This window comes from Mirounga angustirostris, unplaced genomic scaffold (genome assembly GCF_029215605.1).
Source record: "Mirounga angustirostris isolate CCGP_5_RB_7025 unplaced genomic scaffold, mMirAng1.0.hap1 SCAF_9, whole genome shotgun sequence".
In the NCBI taxonomy this organism is placed as follows: domain Eukaryota; kingdom Metazoa; phylum Chordata; class Mammalia; order Carnivora; family Phocidae; genus Mirounga; species Mirounga angustirostris.
The window spans coordinates 40,743,647-40,764,902 of NW_026991717.1; the positions used below are offsets into that span (position 1 = coordinate 40,743,647).

Below are 21,256 nucleotides of genomic sequence, written 5' to 3' on the forward strand. Positions count from 1 at the left end.
GGCGTCGCGCGTGTACTACGTCACTTCCTCCCCGGAAGACACTCTTTCTAGGGGAACCACTCAAATTCTGTCACTGCTCAGACTCCCTCCGTCGTGGATATGGCTCTGCCGCCCTTCTTCGCCCCGGGTCGCCCAGGCCCGCCGCCTCCGCAGCCGCCGCCTCCCGCTCCCTTCGGCTGTCCGCCACCGCCGCTGCCCTCCCCGGCTTTCCCGCCGCCTCTTCCCCAGCGGCCCGGCCCCTTTCCGGGGGCCTCCGCCCCCTTCCTCCAGCCCCCGCTGGCTCTGCAGCCCCGGGCCTCCGGGGAAGCCTCTCGAGGCGGCGGCGGTAGCGGCGGTGGCGTCTTCTACCCGGTGCCGCCACCACCGCTGCCCCCGCCGCCGCCCCAGTGCCGGCCCTTCCCGGGGACCGACGGTGGGGAGCGGCCGCGACCGCCGCCGCCCGGCCCGGGGCCGCCCTGGAGCCCGCACTGGCCTGAGGCACCGCCGCCGTCCGACGTACTCGGGGACGCGGCCCTGCAGCGCCTGCGCGACCGGCAGTGGCTAGAGGCGGTGTTCGGAACCCCGCGGCGGACCGGCTGCCCGGTGCCTCCGCGCGCGCCCGCCGGGCCCAGCCTGGGGGAAGTGCGCGCGCGGTTGCGCGGGGCTCTGCGCCTGGTGCGGCGGCTGCGCGACCTGGGCCAGGCCCTGCGCGAGGCCGAGGCCGATGGCGCGGCCTGGGTACTGCTGCATGCCCAGGCCGCGCCGCTGCGCGCCCAACTGGCCGAGAGACTACAGCTGCTAACCCAGGCCGCCTATGTGGGTGAGGCGCGGCGGAGGTTGGAGAGGGTCCGGCGCCGCCGCCTGCGGCTTCGCGAGAGGGCCCGGGAACGCGAAGCCGAGCGGGAGGCTGAGGCCGCGCGAGCAGCGGAGCGCGAGCAGGAGATTGACCTTTGGAGGGTCAAATGCGTGCAGGAGGTGGAGGAGAAGAAGCGGGTAAGAGCAGCAGCAGATGCGCAGGGGCTGGAGGTAGCGATGTTTGGGACCTGAATGGCCGTGAGGCTTTGCGCTGTCGTTTCCCATGTTTAAGCCTCCTTTTCCTCATTCGTAAAATAAAAAGGTAGCCAGGCTTTCCGACCTCGTCTTCATGTTGATTGCATGTAAATGACGCATAGTACAGAACACAAATGCTCAAGGTGTACTGCGGGTCCTGTAAATACAAAGTATAGGATTACACAGTGACGTTGCAGGGATTCCAGACGCCCTGTTTCCTGCTACAATGTTTTGTCCACTTACTAACATTCAAGGCGAACAAAAATATGGGTCCTTGTTTCTTGTATTGGTTCGCTGATTTTAATACAAAATATAGAGCCCTTGGTGCCTTACCCTAATTGGCTGATGGGGCAGTAGTGATGACTTTCCCAGGATTACTTTGTTTAGGAATTTTAAACCACATATCCCCAGGTTTAACAGTGGTGTTTTTGAGCACTTGCTGCATACTAGACACTATGCTAAAGCCTTTGCATATGCCAGATCTTTAATCCCTGTAACAACGCTGAGAGGTAAACCATATTCTCGCCATTTTACAGATTAGGAAATTGAGGCGTAGAGAAGCTAACTTGCCAACAATCACAAACTGGTTTGTAGCAGTTTTACTCCTGATCTGAGCCCAGGTTGGCTGATTCCAAAGTCTTTTGATCTTACCTAGGGGCCAGGGTGAAAATGGAAATTGATCAGATAGTTGAAGGCATTCTCATTATTTCTGAGTTCCTCTAGGTGCTTGCCGCCCTCCCTTCACTCTCTACAACCAGCTAGGGTTTCCTCCCTCCTCTTCCTCCTTGTGTCTGTTACTGCCCTAGAATCTGATAACTCCCCGCTGAAATGCGATGGCAAGATTTGTCTTCACACTTCCAGGAATATCTGTGCTTTCAAGGAGAATACTTGGAGGCAGCACCATAATCTAAGGGAGTTAGCATCAGTTCCACAGACATTTAATAAGGACCCATTATGTGCCAGACCCAATGCTGGTGATAGGGATGAATAGGATATAGTGCTTGTCCTTGAGGGGCTTAGAGCCTCATGGGGACCATGTCTGTACAGCATGGTATGTGTTAGGGTTTCAACTGTAGGTGCTATCGAACCCAGAGAAGGAATATCCAGTCTGTTGGGGGATGGTGTAAGGGAACGCTTTGTGGATGATATTGTGACATCTGAACTGAGTCTTAAAGGAGATGTCAAAGCAAAGTGAAAGCAACAGGTGCAGAGAGGGTAATAGAAGCAGAAGAGGGAAACAGCATGGTGTGGTTGTAATGGTGGAATTATAGGCATTTATTTGATAGATGGGACGAGAGCTTTAGGCAAAAGGATCTTTCTTACCAACCACATGAGGAACCGGAGTCATTTTGTCTACATGTGAACCAACTTAAGAAGAGTAGGATAGGGTCTTCAGTGTTTGAAAGGCTGTCATGTCAAAAGATCCTAGGCACTTAAGAACACTGGAGTACAAGCCACACGTGTTGTGTGTCACTGACAGAACTGTAGAGTCCTGGCCCTTCCAACCCATTCCTTATCTTCCCTCCTAATCTGAATCTTTAGGTCCGGGAGTCTACATTTTTAATAAGAGAGCCCCAACTTAAAGTTGATGCAGATGTTCCTTGGACTACCTACACTTGAAGAAATTCCAAGGAAGAAACAAAGATCAGCACCCACATGGAAACTGCAGAGAAGATAATCCCTTGGCTGGACCAGTGTAGGAGAGGAATTTCGTCCAGCCTAGGAAATTGAGATGGAGATCCAGTAGAAACTCTTAACCCTGCAACTGTTGTTCTTCTGAAATCTGCCTTCTAGGCAGCAGTTCTCTGCTGTAAGGCTGTTCCTAATACTAGGGTCTTTCTCATGGACTCTCTTTTCCAGGAGCAGGAACTTAAAGCTGCTGCTGATGGTGTCTTATCTGAAGTGAGGAAAAAGCAAGCAGACACCAAAAGAATGGTGGACATTCTTCGGGCCTTGGAGAAATTGAGGAAGCTCAGGAAAGAGGCAGCAGCAAGGAAAGGTAACCGTGGCTTTGCATTTCTACTTGTATTTATTCCTCTGTTGCCCTGCTCCTTCCCTTTCTTTACCCTAGCTCCCCCAAAATTTTTGAAGGAAAAATGTTTGATAATTTTTTTTTCACCGAATAGAGTAATAAAGCTTGTCAGCAGTACCACAGAACTTTTGAAGCAGAAGCCTCAAACTTTGTTTACCCCTTTGTTGGCAAGGTTGAAAAGAGAGGCAGGTGTGGGAACCCACTATGCTGCCTTTCCTTTGATTCATCATTCCCACCCCAGGCATTCCTGGCCACGCTTCTCTGAGTGAGGTTCACAGGGCTGGCCACCTTTGCCCATGTACCAAGGCAAAAGCTATTCTACCTTTACTAGGTATTTCAGAAGGTGTTGAAAACTTGGCATGCCCCTTCAGATAGGTTTCCAACCTGAAACATTGATATTTATAAGAGGTGTGAATGGTTGGGACAGGACAGGGAGTGCCTTGCAGACTGCTTGGATGTCCTTAGCTTACATGCTTTTGGATCAGAAAACCTTAGTTGTCTCCTCTTGCCTCTAGAGGAAGCATTGGTTTTCTAGAAGATCCCTAGTTGTGCTTTCAACATTTGCCTTTTCTTTTTTTTTTTAAAGATTTTATTTATTTATTTGACAGAGAGAGAGAGAGAGCACAAGCAGGGGGAGCAGCAGGCCAAGGGAGAGGGTGAAGCAGGCCCAGTGCGGGGCTCGATCCCAGCACCCTGGGATCATGACCTGAGCCGAAGGCAGCCGCTTAACCAACTGAGCCACCCAGGCACCCCAACATTTGGCTGTCTTAATCTTTACTTTTGCCAGTCTATTCATGTGGAGGGCCCTCAGTTCCATCTTTTTCATTTTAAGTTCTCACTATCCTTCAAAACTAAATACAGATTAAACATTCTCCATCCTTCCCTGATCTGAGCTGAGGTGACTTCCTCCTCACTTGGACCTGGTTTGGACCACATGCTGCCTTATTTATTAGTAGGCTATAGGCCATTGATATTCACCAGGGATATTTGAGAACACACAAATTAGCAAGTACCATGATAGCAAATGACTTCCCCTTTGTGGTTTAAAATATAAATGAAACCTGTGAGTCAGACCCTTAATAAAGTTTCACTGGGATGTGACCATTGTGTATTCAGCCAAGCTCATTCACTAGCTAAGTGATTAGCTTCTGCATGCCAGCCTTCAGAGTGGCTAATTCAAATTCAGGCCTCGGAAGCAGATGACCCCATAGCACATGAGTCAAAGGGGAGTTTGCATCTACGGTGTCTACCGTTATCTCTTCCTTAGGGAATGAAAACCTGAGGGCTATTATTTAATATTCTTCTACTTCATGGCCTCTGTGAGGTGAGTGGTCAGTAAACTTTTGCCAAGTAGATTTCCTAGCATAATTTCTCACTATTAGTCTTTCTCACTTTGGTCCAGAAGAAGGAGGAAATTTTGGAGGAATTGTGATATATAAAAATAAGCAGCTTCTGTGGAGTTAATGGACTTGAATGTAAAATGATTTGGTAACTAGCTGCTAGTTGGCATTATATACTTAAAACTTTTCCCTCCAAGTAAGGGCTGAGAGAATGAAGCTGGATATGTAAGCAAGGCCACATTGCAAAGTGTCTTAGGGGCCAGACTAGACTTCTCACCTATGCTTAAAGCTGAGGGGAACCATTGAAAGATTTTAAGCAGAAAGTGAAATGACAGCAGTGATAGTGCTGGTGGAGCAGAGAAAGGTTTGGAGCATCTAGGAGGGAGGGAGAAAAGGAGAGACTGAGAAGGGTGTTCAGTAGTCTGGGCATGGATAATATGGGAGTGTGAACTAACAGTCAGATGATGAGTTGGAGAAGAGTAAATGGATTTAAGAAATAGGAATAAAGGAGAGAGGGAGTGTATAAGTAAATAACTTGGGGAACTCAGCAATGGGAGGAGGAACAGATTTGGGTTTGGTGAGTTCAATTTGGGACATGGGTAAGTTTGAGGTGCCTGTGGTACATCCTGTTAAGAGGTCATCAGCATGTAGCCACAAGTAGGCATGACCTTAAGGAGGTTGTATAGTACAAGGTGAGGGCCAAAAAGACAGAATCCTAGGGAATGTCAAAATCCAGATGAATAAAGGGGTGGCCACAAGAGAGGTCAGAGAAGTAAAAGGAGAAGGTAGGTCCCCCTCCCTCCTTCTGAAAAGTGGCAAATGCTCAGAGAGATTGTGTTATCTTGGGCAGGTTACCCAAACGTCTCTTTGCCTTGGTTTCCTCATCTGTAAGAAGGGAATAATGATAGTACCTAAAGATTGAGGAACTTCCATGGCAATTAGTACCCAATAGATCATCAGTGAACTATGCTGGGTGCATTTTAGCAGAATGGTATGGGTAGACTCTAGGTAGACTAGACTAGATTAAAGAGAGAATAGGGGGGCGCCTGGGTGGCTCAGTTGGTTAAGCGACTGCCTTCGGCTCAGGTCATGATCCTGGAGTCCCTGGATCGAGTCCCGCATCGGGCTCCCTGCTCGGCAGGGAGCCTGCTTCTCCCTCTGACCCTCCCCCCTCTCATGTGCTCTCTGTCTCTCTCATTCTCTCTATCTCAAATAAATAAAATCTTTAAAAAAAAAAAAAGAGAGAGAATAGGAGGTAAGAAAAGCAAACAGTGAGTTCAACTTACTAACATTTGCCTGGGAAGAAAGGAGAGAGCAAGATCAGTATCTGACAGTGTAAAGGGCGGGGTGGTAATCTTAGGGTCGTGGGGAAAATTTGAACATGTTTAATTGCCGAGCAAAGGAGTGAGTAGAGGGAGAGGGTCAGAGAGAAGCAGGGGGGATAGTTGATGGCTCAAGGTCCTGCAGGAGGTAGGGAGACTCCTGATCCCAGTGGAGGGATTAACTTAAGTGTAGAAGGATCCACCTTTTTTTTTTTTTTTAAGATTTTATTTCTCCATTTATTTGATGGAGAGAGAGAGAGTACAAGCAGGGGGAGGAGAGGGAGAAGCAGGTTTCCCGCTGAGCAGGAGCCTGACATGGGGCTCGATCCCAGGACCCCAGGATCATGACCTGAGCCGAAGACAGACACTTAACTGACTGAGCCACCCAGGCGCCCCTAGAATGATCTATCTTCCACTGGAATGAAAATGAAGGAGACAAGGATGGGTAGTCATGCAAAAGAGTGAAATTGGGGGCTGAAAGTTAAGAGATTTCCTGCCTACTAGCCTGTTTTCTCTGAGATAGGTTAGACGGTTTGCTTCAGAGACAGTAGAGAAGGAAGGCTTTAGGAGAGCAGTAAAGGTTTGAGATAACTGCTGTGAAGAATGAGTACAAGCCAACTAGAGACCCATGGGAGTATGGTTGTAGGGAGGTGCGGTGGGCGCCCCTGATGTCATTGTGTACTGGTGCTAGATCATAATCAGATGACTTCTCCCAGGAGTGCTCTGCAACTGGCAGGTGAGCTTTGGGCTGTTAGGGTTTTGCTTTAAGAGTGACCATAAGTTGTGGTGAGGATGAGTAGAAGGGGGGTGGATTTGGATACATTCACTTGGAGGTTTTAGTGAAGCCGACAGTCTCCAGGAAGGAGATAAGCCGAAATCAAGAGTCGATTAAGCATCTGCCTTCGGCTCAGGTCATAATCCCAGGGTCCTGGGATTGAGCCCCTCATTGGGCTCCCTGCTTGGTGCGGAGTCTCCTTCTCCCTCTCCCTCTGACCGCTCCCCCTCCACTCCTTCTGGGAGGGTAGAAGGTCCTAGTCAGAAAAAAATCATGCTTAAGACTTTAGAGGTAGCAGATTTTTTCTCACCATGCCAAGGTTCAAAGACCGGACAAGGTTGGGCGCCTGGGTGGCTCAGATGGTTAAGCGTCTGCCTTCGGCTCAGGTCATGATCCCAGGGTCCTGGGATTGAGTCCCGCATCAGGCTCTCTGCTCCTTGGGAGCCTGCTTCTCCCTCTGCCTCTCTCTCTCTCTCTCTCTCTCTCTGTCTCTCATGAATAAAAAATAAAATCTTTAAAAAAAAAAAAAGACCAGACAAGGCCCTAAGGTGTGGGGGGCTGAAGGGAAAAGAAGGCATTGGTATGTAGGAGCTGCAGGAGCTAGAGAAGTGAGTGGGAGAGGCAGAGGGAACCTAAACCATGTCAGTACTTGGGGTCAAGAGAAAGACTGGGTGAGGATTGCCATTTCTGAGGGAATGTATCATGGAGATCAGAACTGATCATTGAAAGGTTGATGGAGGCGTGGGTTCGTGGTGCAGGCCCAGCAGCGTGAGATGGGGGCAGGCCACCATTCCTCTTGGGGTCTTGGGGGGGCACTTTGGGGCTGATGGGGTGTCTGTATTTTGGCTGTACTGGCAGATTTTAGTACTATCTGGCCCTTTACAGAAAAAGTTTGCCAATTCCTGGTCTAGGTAAAAAAAACAATCATGAAATTATTACGAAACAGGGTAGTGACAGCTTGAGTTTCTCACTGCATAAGAATTTTGTGTGTATTTGGAAAATAGTTGGCAACTTAGTAGAAGATGGATTTGAGTTGTAGAGTTTCTATAGTTGGGACTGAGTGATTGGAAACCTGTTCAAGCAAAGCAGTCATGAGAAAATGACCTGGAGAAATGTTAGCCTTGGAGGTGAAGATAGGAGAGCGAATTCCACAACCACTTAGTGGCGATGGTTGAAGGAGAAAAGAATCAGACCTCCAAAGGCCTCGATCAGCTCTTTTAGGAAGCAGTTTAGTACCACATTTAGGCGATCCTGGAAGTACTCATAAACATTTCTTCTCTTGAGGATTTATCTTACAGAAATAATCTGTAGAAGGAAAAAAGTAACATGCCCAATAACAGTATATGATAATAGGACATTTGGAACAGCCTAAGTGTCGAGGAGTAGGGAGCTTGTTAAGTAAATTATGGTACATTGATTTGATGAAAGAGGAATAGAGCCATTCAATAATTATAAAGACTGGAGAAGAATATAGAGAATTGAAATGGAGATGTAGAAATTCCACATATTATGTTGAACTATGTGACGTTGCTAATGTATGGATGAAAAAAATGACTGCAGGCTCAACAGGGGGAAATAAAAATGGTTGATTATGTTCATGGTGTTCGAATTTTTTTCTTCCTTGTATCTGGTATTGTTAAGATGCTTCCATAATAAGTACATTTGCTTTTAAAATCTTTGAGAACTAACAGGATGGCCAACACCCACATCACTCCAGGATGAATCACCAGCAGCTTCAGCAGCTTTTCTATCGCAGGGCCGTGTGGTAGTGAGTGCACAGCTGCGCCCCATTCAAGTGTTCCTTAAATTTTAAAACATTTTCCTTATGAAAATTTTTTAAAGATTTTGTTTGTTTGTTTGTTTGTTTACTTGGGAGAGAGCACAAGCCAGGGGAGGAGAAGGAGGAAAGGGAGAAGCACACTCAGTGTGGAGACTGACTCAGGGCTTGATCTCCTGACCCTGAGATTATGACCTGAGCCGAAATCAAGAGTCAGTTAAGCATCTGCCTTCGGCTCAGGTCATGATCCTGGGGTCCTGGGATCGAGCCCCTCATTGGGCTCCCTGCTCCGTGCGGAGTCTGCTTCTCCCTCTCCCTCTCCCTCTCCCTCTGACCGCCCCCCCACTCCTTCTCTCTCTTTCTCTCTCTCAAATGAATAAATAAAAAATCTTTTTAAAAAACTCACTCATGCACAAAAATAGAACACCTAAATAAAATAGGCATAGTCAACTATGATGCCATTATCACGCATAACAAAATTAGTAATAATTGTCTGATATCACCTACTAACTAGTCTGTAATCAAATTTTCCCAATTGTGGCACTAGCTATGTTGCCTATCCTATTAGCTGACCTCACATTTAAATCAGGGTGACTAACCATCCCAGGTTTCCCAGGATGCTGTGCTTTCAATACTAAAACTGGGCAAAATGAAATATTTGGTCACTCTACACTAAGCAGCAGACTGTGAGGTCAGTGTGGTTGGTTATGTATTTCTTCCTTATTAACCAAGTGTGTTCTCCCAGAACTTCAGACTCTGTTAGCAGGAGAATTGTTTATTAGTTGAGCCTGGGAGCCTGTGCTATGGGAATATCAGAGTGAAGAAGTATAAGATATTTCTCTCTAGTGAGCTCACAGCCCAAAGGATCAAAGCCATTAGAAATAAACTCAGGTTAAGTGGTATGATCCAGAGAGAGGAGTTAGGGAAAGTCAGGGTGGGGTCAGATTAATTGGAGACTCAAGATCAAATTGAGCCTTGAAGATGGGTTAGAATTTGCAAATTCATAATGTAAGTAGGACTTTGAGACTCTTATTAGAACATAGATTTGGGGATAAAAAGTTTTATCTAAAATGCCATTTGGATCTCTTCCTAGGGGTCTGTCCTCCAGCCTCAGCAGATGAGACTTTTGAGCATCATCTTCAGCGACTAAGAAAACTCATTAAAAAACGCTCTGAATTATACGAAGCTGAAGAGAGAGCCCTCAGAGTCATGTTGGAAGGAGAACAAGAGGAAGAGAGGAAAAGAGAATTAGAAAAGAAACAGAGGAAAGAAAAAGAGAAATTTTTACTTCAGAAGCGTGAAATTGAGTCCAAGTTATTTGGGGATCCAGGTAAGTTCCTCTGTAACCAGGGGAGAAAAGGAAAATACTAGATTGGCAGCTCTTTTTCCTCATGGATGATCTCAACCTAAGCTAAGCAGCAAATGGCACCTTCAAGATTTGAAATTCTAAACTGTGTACTGTGTACTGTGAAATGGATAAAGATGAAATATTTGATCACATTGTCATATTGTCATAGTCCTAAGCTCAGTCAGCTTGCATTGAGAAATACACTCTAGATATGAAGTATGATGATGTGGTAACATGTCTTGTCTTTTTCAGATGAGTTCCCTCTCGCTCACCTCTTGCAACCCTTCCGACAGTATTACCTCCAAGCCGAGCACTCCCTGCCAGCACTCATCCAGATAAGGTCAGAGGGGCACTCTCTCCATGTTGCCTTCCCCTTGGGTAGCAAGAAGCACTTGAGGTGCTTGTGTTGTTGAGGTCTATTGCTATCTCTCTCTTTTTTTTTTATTTCTTACTGGTTTATGTAAAGTTTCTAGGTTCTAAGGATGCCACACATGGCCTTTAGTCCTCAGTCCTTGAGAAGTAGATGTCTCTGTTTTAACAGGTGAAGAAACTGAAACTCAGGTTGTGATTTGCCCAACAAGTATTGTCTCATGCTATAGCTGTTGTATTGACTTAAAGCATTGGCTTCCTTTTCCTAATTCTCTTCTGCTGCTAAACAGACCAAGGGAAGGAAACCCTCCCTGCCTACTTGCCTGTGGAGGCTGTTTAAGCCCCATACCAGCTTGTGAGTTCCTATAGGTCAAAGCCAGGAGAGCTAGGAACAAGGAATCTCATCTTAATCAGCCGTTACTAATGAGCTGGGCCGTTTTCAGCTGTCTGGGTCTCACTTTCCTCACCTACAAAATGCAAATGATGGACTAGAACGTGGCCTTCAGACTTCAGCAGTAGCGTTCTTCCCAAAGACAGTCTTCTGAAAATACATTTGTAAATAGTTGGAATGAGTGGGTTCCGTAGGCACTTCAAATCTGTTACTGACTGGAAGCACTTTGTTGTTTCCTAGATTCCCCAGAACATCTGCTTGGGGCCTAGCGGTCTTGAAAGCCTGGTTTGAAAATCACTGGACTAAGTGATCTCTCAGGTTCCTTCTATAGCTCTAATGATGCTTTTTAGCATACCAAGTTTGTGTTCTGGGAAAAGTATATTTCTGGCTAACATACAAGTTTTAGCTTTGTCTCTTTGTATATAAGTACAGTAGATTCTCATTATTCACAGTAGCTATGTTCTGTAAAGCTGCATGTACTGAATTAGAGAATACTGGGCTGCTACCCCTCAAAGAAATACAGGGTTAGGTTCCTGTGAGCCTGAAGCCACAACGTTTTCATCAACCGATCAATATATAACATCGTTTTACGTGGATTTCTTTTTAAAAACACCTTATTTAATATATATTGTCGATTTATTAGCTTTGAACTCCTAGCTAAGAGCACTGTCACTCCTGCTTCAACATAGCTTCTCTAGCAAGCATGTGTTCTCCGTAAGACACACGCCAGCCTTCTCATGCTAGCTAGCACTGCAGCATACCTGGGGGCCGTCTCATAAAGCAGAGGCACCAGTAAAAGCACAAATATGTGGAAAATGTGGTGCTAAATAGACTGTAGAAAGGACACTTCTTTACAGTGTGAGGCTGAAAACAAGAAGACAGTGTCACCTTATTCAACCTCAGGTGGGAATGGGCCTGTCAGGGACTCAGATTTTTCATTGTTCCGTGCATGTTGGCAAGTGACCACGAAAGCACCACGAGTAATGATTGTGGGGTTACAGACGAATTTTCGTGAATAGGCAACTTTGCAAACGTGGAACCTGCAAATAATGAGGATCAACTGTATATTATTTGGTTATCCATAAGATTGTAAGTTCTTTGCAGTTTTTTGCCCTTCATATGTACATTTAAGAAATACAGTCTTTTTGCATAATGCCTAGAAGTCAAGTTCTTTAGTGGACTAGTACGTCAGTCATTTGAAAGCTAAGTCCTGAAATAGAATATTTAGTTGCTGAACATCTTGCTTGGAATAAAACAGAAATAAACAGTTGTTCTACAATGTTCTTATTAAGGCATGATTGGGATCAGTACCTGGTGCCATCTGATCATCCCAAAGGCAACTCCGTTCCCCAAGGATGGGTCCTTCCCCCGCTCCCCAGCAACGACATCTGGGCAACGGCCATTAAGCTGCATTAGTAAAGATGCTCCAGGAGTGTGGTCCAGCAAAGGCTCTTTCCAGCTCTAAATACTAGTGATGCCACCATCTTCTTGTGCTGTAGACTAAACCACAACCTCTAAACTCCGTGTGGCATTGCCCTACCCAGAAGTTACGTTTTCCTTGCGTGCTCTGTCCTGGCCAGAGATGCCTCTTGAATCAGGAGATTAATATGGTTCTTCAGGAAAGGACCTAGGTGAACTGGGGTTATTATCACAGGCAGTAGCCTTGGTTCACCAAATTTGCCTCTGTTTTGAAGGGGCTTGGTACAGGGTGACATGCTAATTTACTCTTAACTGCCTTGTGTGGTGATGGGTAAGTACACTCCAGACACTCAACGCAAGTGTGCACTGGGTAGACTTAGCAGCCCTTCCCCCAGTACTGAGTGTGAAGGCAGGCTTGATGCAAAACCTCCTTACCCTCCCTACCCAGAGAACTCTCTGACTTCTAGGAGGAAAGGTCAGAAATGCCTTATCTTTGGTTCTGTGACTCCCACTTTTGGTGCAACTTGAGAGGCTCCAGGCAAGGCTGCCAGAAAAGCTCAGTGGCCTAGTCTGGTAGTCCTGCGGAGAACATTGGATTGTGGTTTAATGGATAATGGCTGCATTTTCCCATGTGAGAAGGATCCTAACAAAAACACCTGTTTTTTAAGTTCCTGGAGGTCTTAGATGTTCAGAATCCCCAATGATAGACATTTATTTCCCTATGGGAGTGGGACCGTAACCTCACTCAGTCATGTTGTAGGGGCCGGTATAGCTGTGGAATTTTCTTAGAAACTCAAGCTTCCAAAAACACCTATGTAGTTAAAGCTGGGAGGAAAGCAGATAAAAATAAAATCAAATTTATTTTTTTATATTCATTAATAAATGCTGTTGTGCCTGGAAGTGATTGATCATATAACATGTCGGGTTTGTTTTGTTTTGCTCTTTGTCATCTGTTGTGTTATTTATATTTCCAAAAAGCTGAATAAATACCATTTTTATTTTTTAGCTTGAGCCTTTGCCCCCAAATTTGTTCCTTACCAAATCACTGCACACACTTTCACACTGATGAAACACATTTTCACTCCAAAATGCAAATTTGTGAAATAGACATTTGCTATAGGGAGGTGAACCTCAGGCACCAAACTTTGTGGAATCTAACTCTAGGTAAGCAGGAAAGGACACCAACTTTGGAAATGATTTCATGTGGTCGGAAGCTCTGGGGTGTAGCATGCTAACACCTTTGTTCTTTTTCTGTTGAATCTGCACTGTTAAATTTATATATTCTGCATTTCAGAGTTAACGGATAGGATATGGGGGCCAGCACTCCAAAGTGTATGCCTAAGCTCATAAACCTTAAAATCTAATGTGATTAGCCTCACATAACCCCATAAGCCTGTGTGTCCTTTTGTTATAAATCTCCACCATTTGCTCTGATGAGCTGCAAAAGAGTAGAAATAAAAGATGAATTGTATGATGTGTTCAGTATCCAGGCAGCCTTGTCACTAAGACATCTGCATTGATTGGGAGCAAGAGTGTGAAGCAGAGATTGAGGAAAACTCAGAACCCAAGGGGCATTTAACCCCAGGTGGAAAAAAAACATTCCCTCTTTCCTTGTTCAGCTTCGGCAAAGTTTTAATAAAGTAAACATTATTTTTGTCGTTTGTTTGGTTTTGTTTTAGAAGTTTTTCCTGGTTTATTGCCTTGCGTGGTGGTAGGGGCAGCAGCTGCTGGTTCTTAATGGGTTTGGAAGGAAAGACATAGTGTCTTTAACGAATTGTACTTCTGAGAATACAGACAGTGTCATCATAATCTTTAACCACAGCCTTTTTAAATTTATCATGGAAAATTTCCAACATTGAATAGTAAAGAGAATAGTATAATTTTTTCCATATACCCATCATCTGGCTTCAAATAACTGTCAACTCATAGCCAATCTTGTTTTATCTGTATCCCCACCACTCTGGATTATTTTGAAGCAAATCCCAGACATTATATTCATAAGTATTTAGTATGTGTAGCTCTAAAAGATATTTTTATTATTTTTTTTAAATTAAAAAAAAATTTTTTTTTTAAAGATTTTATTTATTTATTTGAGACAGAGAGAATGAGAGAGAGAGAGAGCACATGAGAGGGGGGAGGGTCAGAGGGAGAAGCAGGCTCCCCGCCGAGCAGGGAGCCCGATGCGGGACTCGATCCCGGGACTCCAGGATCATGACCTGAGCCGAAGGCAGTCGCTCAACCAACTGAGCCACCCAGGCGCCCTAAAAGATATTTTTAAAACTTAACCATAGTGCCATTATTGCAATGGAAGAAATGAATGACTCCTTAATATCATCAAATACCCAGTCAGTATTCAGATCTCCGTATCTCATAAATGTGTTCTACATTTTGTTCAAATTAGCTTCTAGATGCAATCCATACATTGTTACTGGTTGATGATGTCTCAAGTTTCTGATAATCTGTAGGTCTTTCTTCTTCCTCTGTACTCTTGTACTGTCTCTCCCTTACAATTTATTACTTGAAGAAATTGGGTCACTTTTTCCTGAAGAGGTTCCAGTCTGGATTTTACTAATTGCATTCTTGTGACAGTATGTTCCTCTTTCTCCATATTTCCTATGATTTAGTGGTTAGAGCTGTACTGTCCAGTAGGGTAGACATATATGGCTATTGGGCACGAGGAAAGAGGGAATGGTTTTTTTCCACCTGGGGTTAAATGCCATACATGTCTACATTGAAATTGAGAATTTGAATTGAAATTGAGTTTGAATTGAGATGTACAGTTACATACATGGATCACATATTTCTACTGGACAGCACTGATCAAGAGTGTACACATTTCTTGACCACGTATAGATTGGAATTTTTTTAAAGATTTTATTTATTTGTCAGAGAGCACACAAGCAGGGGGGAGCAGCAGGCAGAGGGAGAGGCAGGTACCCCGCTGAGCAAGGAGCCTGATGCAGGGTTCCATCCCAGGACCGCAGGATCATGACCTGAGCGGAAGGCAGACCCTTAACAGACTGAGCCACCCATTTGCCCCAGCTGGAATACTTCTAAAAAGAGAAACATCCCCTCATCAATCATTTGGTTACCCTAGGGTATAATTTGTACAGGAAAGGCAAATAAGTATTTCCTTTTTTTTTTTACTAGTTTTCAAAATAATGAACTGGACCCCTTGCATCCTCCAAAGGTGACCAGTGAATTTTAAGTATCATGAACTCAGATCTAAACATACTTGTCTTCCAACCCATTGTTAGTATTTTCTTCATCAATTGCCTCACCTTTGGTCAGTGGAAGCCCCTTTAACTCAGTTCCTGAATTCCCACTCAATTCCAGTATTCTGTTCTAAGTTTGTCTTTCACATTTCCTATCCCAAACCTGGAAGCAGTCATTTCTCCAATGACCCCTGGTTCCTGTTCAGTGGAAAAGGTATTTATACACCACATTCTGCGTGATAGGGGTGGCCATCGTTCTTGTTGGTTCTTGTTAGTTGGCTTTTATGCTTTTCAGTCAGAACTAGGAACTACGGTCCTTTTGAGCCGGCAGACCTTTCCTAAATCATGTTTTTTTTATACCTATATTTTTATATTGAACATAAATTAATGAAAATAGAGAAACTCATTCAAAGATTAACAAGAAATGTGTTGATTCATCATGTCCTGTATATAAGAATATTGTTTGTCTTATTTCCCAGTAGAGGAGACCCTGGATTTGTGAGATACTCTGTAACACAAAGCATTTGTTTTTAAGAAGTATAAGAAACACTAGAAAATGAAATAAAGAGATTAGTTTATATGTTAAATACTAAGAGTGTTCAGCCCAAGTGGCTGAGTTTATGATGCCAAAGGATTTGCTACAAGCCAGTCAAGGTAATCGCTCTAAACCCATTCATGTTCCTGTGTCCATGTGACTTGTGCAAGAGTGTATCAAGAAGCTTAGCTGGGATTATATCATCGGTTGTAGCAATTTACTTCTACATGTTTTGTCCACAGGGAAGCTATCCTGGGAGTCACAAGGTAAGTACAAAGTATGTTTTGTTCCATTCAAATAATACAGAATATATAGAAGGAATGTGGGTGCTATGAAGTATGAGCAGTGATATATTTTAGGGACTAGAGATTACATGAGGCATTTCCAACCAAATTTTTTTTTCTTTTAATGCTTACAACCAATAAACTATTCCTGTATAATTAACTGTTAACTTTTTTTAAAGTTTCTTATTTGAGTAATCACTACACCGACATGGGGCTCCAACTCATGCCCCCGAGATCAACAAGAGTCGCATGCTTTTCTGATTGAGCCAGCCAGGCACCCCTAACTGTTAACTTTTGGATACGCGCATGCAGTAATTCCTGACTTAGCACATCGGGCTATTTATGAAGAATTTGTTTCCAGTGTAGGTTCCATTTGCTTGTTGGAATCAACTGAGTTTCTCATAGTCTCTGAAGCAAGGATCAGTCTCTGAGGCAGTTGGTGCTAGAGTGCATAACTGTGCAGAGCAGTAGATACCTCTCAACTTCTTTAACTCCATGCTTGCCAGAATATGGATACCAGGACTTGAACTGTGTTCTTGAGAAGTTGTTTTTACCATTTGCCAGGAACTATATTAAATGCTGGAGACATAAAAAGGAGCAGAAAGACAGGATTTCTGCTCTCCTGGAGTTAGAATCTAGAGTAGAGAAGCTTAATTATACAGATAGTTACAATTGTGATACCTACTACAAAGAAAAAGTGGTTAGTCATGATTTATATTTTCCATTGTTCAAATATTTATTAAATGCCTGTTAAGGCTCAGATGAATTTGCTAAGTATGAGGGCTAGAATGGTGAACAAAATACCAAATACTCCCTCATACAGGTTTTGAGGAGGATAGATTAATATCCAGTTAATTGATCCAACAGTCATAAAAAATGTGCTGAGTGCTTTGAAGGAAAGGTATGGTTCTATAAGATTAGGCCCCCCCCTTTTTTTTTTGAGTTCTGTAATGCATTTAGGTGAAATGGAAAATATCTATATATCATATAGTAGAGGTAAGAATTGTTATTCAGTTTACATATGTCTATGCTAGGTCACAAAGTCAAATGAATTTCATACTATGGGTCACAATAAAAAAATCTTAAAAGCCACTGTACTGGGTAGATCTACCCAAGTTTGGGGGTTGGATCAGGAAAAGCTTTTTTGAGGAAATGATATTTCAGCTGAGCTGTGAAAAATGAACAGCTATAAACTAGTACAGAAGAGACAAAGAAGAAGGTAGCAAAAATTTGGAATAGCATATGCAAAGGGCCTGTGTTGGTCCAAGAGACCAAGGCAATTGAAGACTAGCATGGCTAGAGTAAGACAGGAGGGGAGGTAGTAGGGGCCAGACACTGCAAGGCTTTGGAAGCCTTTGTCAGGAGTTTGGTTTTTATTCTGAGAGCAGCTGGGAACCATTGGAGGCTTTTAAGCAGGAAACTGGCTTAGTTTGCTGTTTTGAAAGGATCACTTTTGTCCCAGTATATGAAACAGAATTATAACATTAGGACGTAAGAGGATACGTGGACACCAGTTGTCCAAGTGAGAGATAATGGGGGCTTGGACTCCCATGTTAGCAGTGGAGGTAGCATGAAATGCCTAGATTCCAGAGATTTAAGAGAGAAAACGTGGCAGGGATTTGAGATGGGCAGTGGTGCAGGGGAAGAAAGTGTCGGGCAGGAGTCCTCTGTATACCTTAGACCTCCCTTGAGACAAAGGAATCCTGGAGGAGGAGGAACAGTTTGGGGGAGGGGAACACCAGGAATTCACTTTGGATATGTAGCGTCTGAGGCACCCTTGAGGACAATCTTGGAAGAGATGCCTTGTAGGCAGTTGTGTTTAGGAGTTTGATCTCAGAGAAGAACTGGAGAATTTAATATGTGAATCATCGGCACATAGATTACTGACACTATGGACAAAGATGAAGTCATTTAGAGAGTACAATGGAGATCTTTAAAAAATAGTACTAATGTCAGTGCCTGGGCTCCATGTAGACCAGTTACCACCACCCCCACTTGCCCTGCCTCTCACCCCTAGGCTCTGATTCAGCCAAATGAGCACAGACCCATGGAGAGGTCCTGGATTATGCAGCCTGCTGAAGCATGCACAGACTGGCTTTGCCAGTATCCCTACTCCCCTACCCTCAGCCCACGCCTTCAGATTCTTCGGGGCTTTCTCCACCGTCTACTGAATGGAGTCAGTATTCAGGGCCCTCCCCAGCTCTACCCCAATCTCAGTCTTACTGCAGGCTGCTTCCCAGCACAAACTATCTACTTGAGTCACACAGCTGGTCTCCCCCGCACTCTGCCCTGCCTCTGCTCCCTATCTCAAGCAGGAGTTACGCTCTCCACTCTACCTTTTTCCTGCTCAAAGGCCGTTCCCCTACCCTGAAGGTCCCATCCTTGCTGAAGCTTCCCCAATCCCCATAAGGCCTAAAATACTTTCTTTCCTTTGAAGAATATCATCACTTCATAATTTGTACTTCTCATTTTCTGTTTAGCAGAGATGACTGTCATTTTAGAGTATGTCCTAACTAGATTATGTCTTACACTGTAGCCCTTGCTATTCTTAAGAGAGGTGTTTCCAGAATCCTCAAACTCTTAAATTACTCCAGAAACAAGTGTAGAGCTGAGTAAAGAGTATCTATTAGGATGCAGATGCTGGGTCAGAGGTGAGGGAGGAAGAGGGTGGCCCTGTACCTGCTCAGTGGACAGGCAATTCACACGTGGGTCTCAACAAAACTATGGTCCTCCCCCATAGCTCAGAATTCTAATGATAGCTGAGAATGTGAATGATCAATCTGAGAATGCCAAAACTTGCTAACTTTCCTATGTCCCCTACAACTCCCTATGCTTCAGAGGTCCCCTGTTGGAACAGGCTGATGGGGCAGACAACTTACTGATCACACTGGGACTTGGCTGATCCTGTAGCGTAGAGAGCCACTCCCAGTGTGCTGGCAAACTCCTGGCATGGGATGGAGAAGCCTTTTGAGTCTTACATACAGTAAAACACAGACAAGAGTGGGCAGACAGCAGAGATGAGGGAATTAAAGGATTTGCCCATCTGGCTTCATTTGACCTCTCTGCACTCAGATTACTTACTCTGCCTCTTCACATGATGTTCCCCTGTAGGCATGGGGATGACCCCAGTGACCCCTCGCAACAGGGCTTTGCAACATCCTGGTAGGGATGACATTGTATTAAGCCAGAGATACTCCCTGGTGCAGCTCCCTGATAAGCCCTGGATGCAAAATGCCAGAATGTGGTCAGAATCTTTCTTTAATCTGGTTTAGAATACATTAGCAAATAAAATCCCTGGTTGTTGTGAATATTATTAAACTAGCATACATACTTGCTCTTAGCCAAAAGGCCCAGAAGCTATGTATGAATTAATTTTTAATTCTTAGATTTCAGCTAATTGACTAATGCTAATTGACTTTCTCACCATCAGTGCAGGAGAGTTCCAGATGTCCACATCCTCATCAACCCTTGATATTGTCAGGCTTTTTTTTTTTTTAATTTTAACAATTTGTGCGTGTGTGTGTGTTTGTATCTCATTGTTTTGTTTTGCATTTTCCTGGCGGCTAATGGGGTTAAACAACTTTGAGGTTTATTTGGATATCCTCTTTCATGAAGTGCCTGTTAACATCTCTTGCCTATTTTTGTAGTAGGTCTTTTTCTTATTGCTTTGTAGTTCTTTGTATATATCCGGTATGAATCCTTGGTCAGATACATGTGCTGCAAATATCTTCTCCCCCTTCTGGTTTATGTCTTTTGTTGTTTGTTTATTTTTGTTTTGTTCCATTGTTGTTTTACTCGCTTAATGGTATCTTCTGATAAATGGAAGTTCTTTAATGTAACCCAACTTGTCGAGTCCTAGGTGTTTGATTGATAATATGAAATGGTACCTTATTTAAAATTTTTTTCTCTAATGACATTTTTTAATTTTTAAAAAAAATTTTTTTCTAAAGATTTTATTTATTTATTTGACAGAGATACAGTGAGAAGGAACACAAGCTAGGGGAGTGGGAGAGGCAGAAGCAGGCTTCCCGTGGAGCAGGGAGCCCGATGCGGGGCTCGATCCCAGGACCCTGGGATCATGACCCCAGCCGAAGGCAGACGCTTAACGACTGAGTCACCCAGGCGCCCCTCTAATGACATTTTTTTAAAAAGATTTTATTTATTTATTTGACAGAGAGACACAGGGAAAGAGGGAACACAGCTGGGGGAGTGGGAGAGGGAGAGGCAGGCTCCCCGCTGAGCAGGGAGCCTGACACGGGGCTTGATCTCAGGACCCCAGGATCATGACCTGACCTGAGCCGAAGGCAGATGCTTAACAATTGAGCCACCCAGGTGCCCCTCTAATGACCTTTTTAAAAGACAAAATTTACATTGTTTGTTGTTTATATATAGAGATATAGTTGATTCTTATATATCGACCTTATACCCAATGACCTTGCTAAATCAACTTACTAATTCTAAGAGTTTTATTCATAGATTCCTTTGGATTTTCTATATATGTCATCTACAGATAATGGTAGTTTTATTTTTTCTTTCCAATCCTTATATATATATATATATTTTTTTCCTTCTCTTTTTGAACAGGCTAGTACCTCCAGTACAATGTTGAACAGAAGAGATGATGGGGACATCCTTGTCTCAATTCCAGTCTTGGGGATATCTTTCAGTATTTCACCATTAAGTGGGATGTTTGCTTTAGATATTTTAGTGATATTCTTGATTAAGTTAAGGAAATTTCTTTCTCTTCCTAAGTTGCTAATTGTTTTTTTCTTAAAATCATGAATGGGTATTGATTTTATCAAGTGCTTTTTCTGCATCTACAAAAATAATCATATAATTTTTCACTTTTATTCTATTGACGTTTATCTTTATTCCCACTGATTGATTTTGGAATATTAAGCCAGTCTCTTATTCCTGAAATAAACTCAACCCTCAAGCCAGCAGTGTTGTATTTTTCTATACATAGTTATTTTTGTTGAGATTTTTGCAGTTACGTTTATGAGAGATTGGCCTTTAATTTTGTCAGATTTGGTATCAAGGTGGTGCTGAAATCAAAACGAGTTAGGAAATAGTTCTTTTATGGAATAGTTTGTATAATTTGACATTTTTTCCCTTACATGTTTGGCTGGAAACTTTTTTGATGACATGCTTTAGGACGAGTTTTGTAGGCCACATTTTGGGAAACAGTGGTCTAGAACAAAACTTAAACATGCAATACTCAATTCCTGTCAGTTTGAATGCTCTCGTTTTTATTTATTTCCTCCCTATGCAGGACCAGCCACTTTACCTTTTCTTTCCTGGCTGTGTGGGCTCAGCTAAGTCAGCACACAGGAAAGTGGTGAGGCCATCTGAGACCAAGCCTGGTCCTCAGGTCTACGCTTTCTCCTTGCCACCAGGCAGCCTGCCCTCAGCCATCTCCA

At 43.8% G+C, this 21,256-nt stretch overlaps 1 protein-coding gene across 5 annotated transcripts; it reads left to right on the forward strand.

Annotated features, from left to right (window-relative positions):
* The first annotated feature begins 34 nt into the window (after positions 1-34).
* On the forward strand, positions 35-21,245 carry PDCD7 (programmed cell death 7). 5 transcript variants are annotated; one of them, XM_054513467.2, is made up of 6 exons: positions 35-972; positions 2,890-3,028; positions 9,369-9,605; positions 9,876-9,963; positions 15,795-15,818; positions 21,109-21,245. In XM_054513467.2, the coding sequence occupies exons 1-6, from the start codon at positions 100-102 to the stop codon at positions 21,176-21,178; spliced, it is 1,431 nt and encodes a 476-aa protein (XP_054369442.1). In that variant the 5' UTR covers positions 35-99; the 3' UTR covers positions 21,179-21,245. The 5 variants fall into 5 exon arrangements, with proteins under 5 accessions (XP_054369442.1, XP_054369444.1, XP_054369443.1 ...); XM_054513469.2 differs by lacking the exon at positions 21,109-21,245 and adding an exon at positions 20,421-20,574; XM_054513468.2 differs by lacking the exon at positions 15,795-15,818 and having other exon boundaries at positions 21,109-21,187.
* Positions 21,246-21,256: the final 11 nt, after the last annotated feature.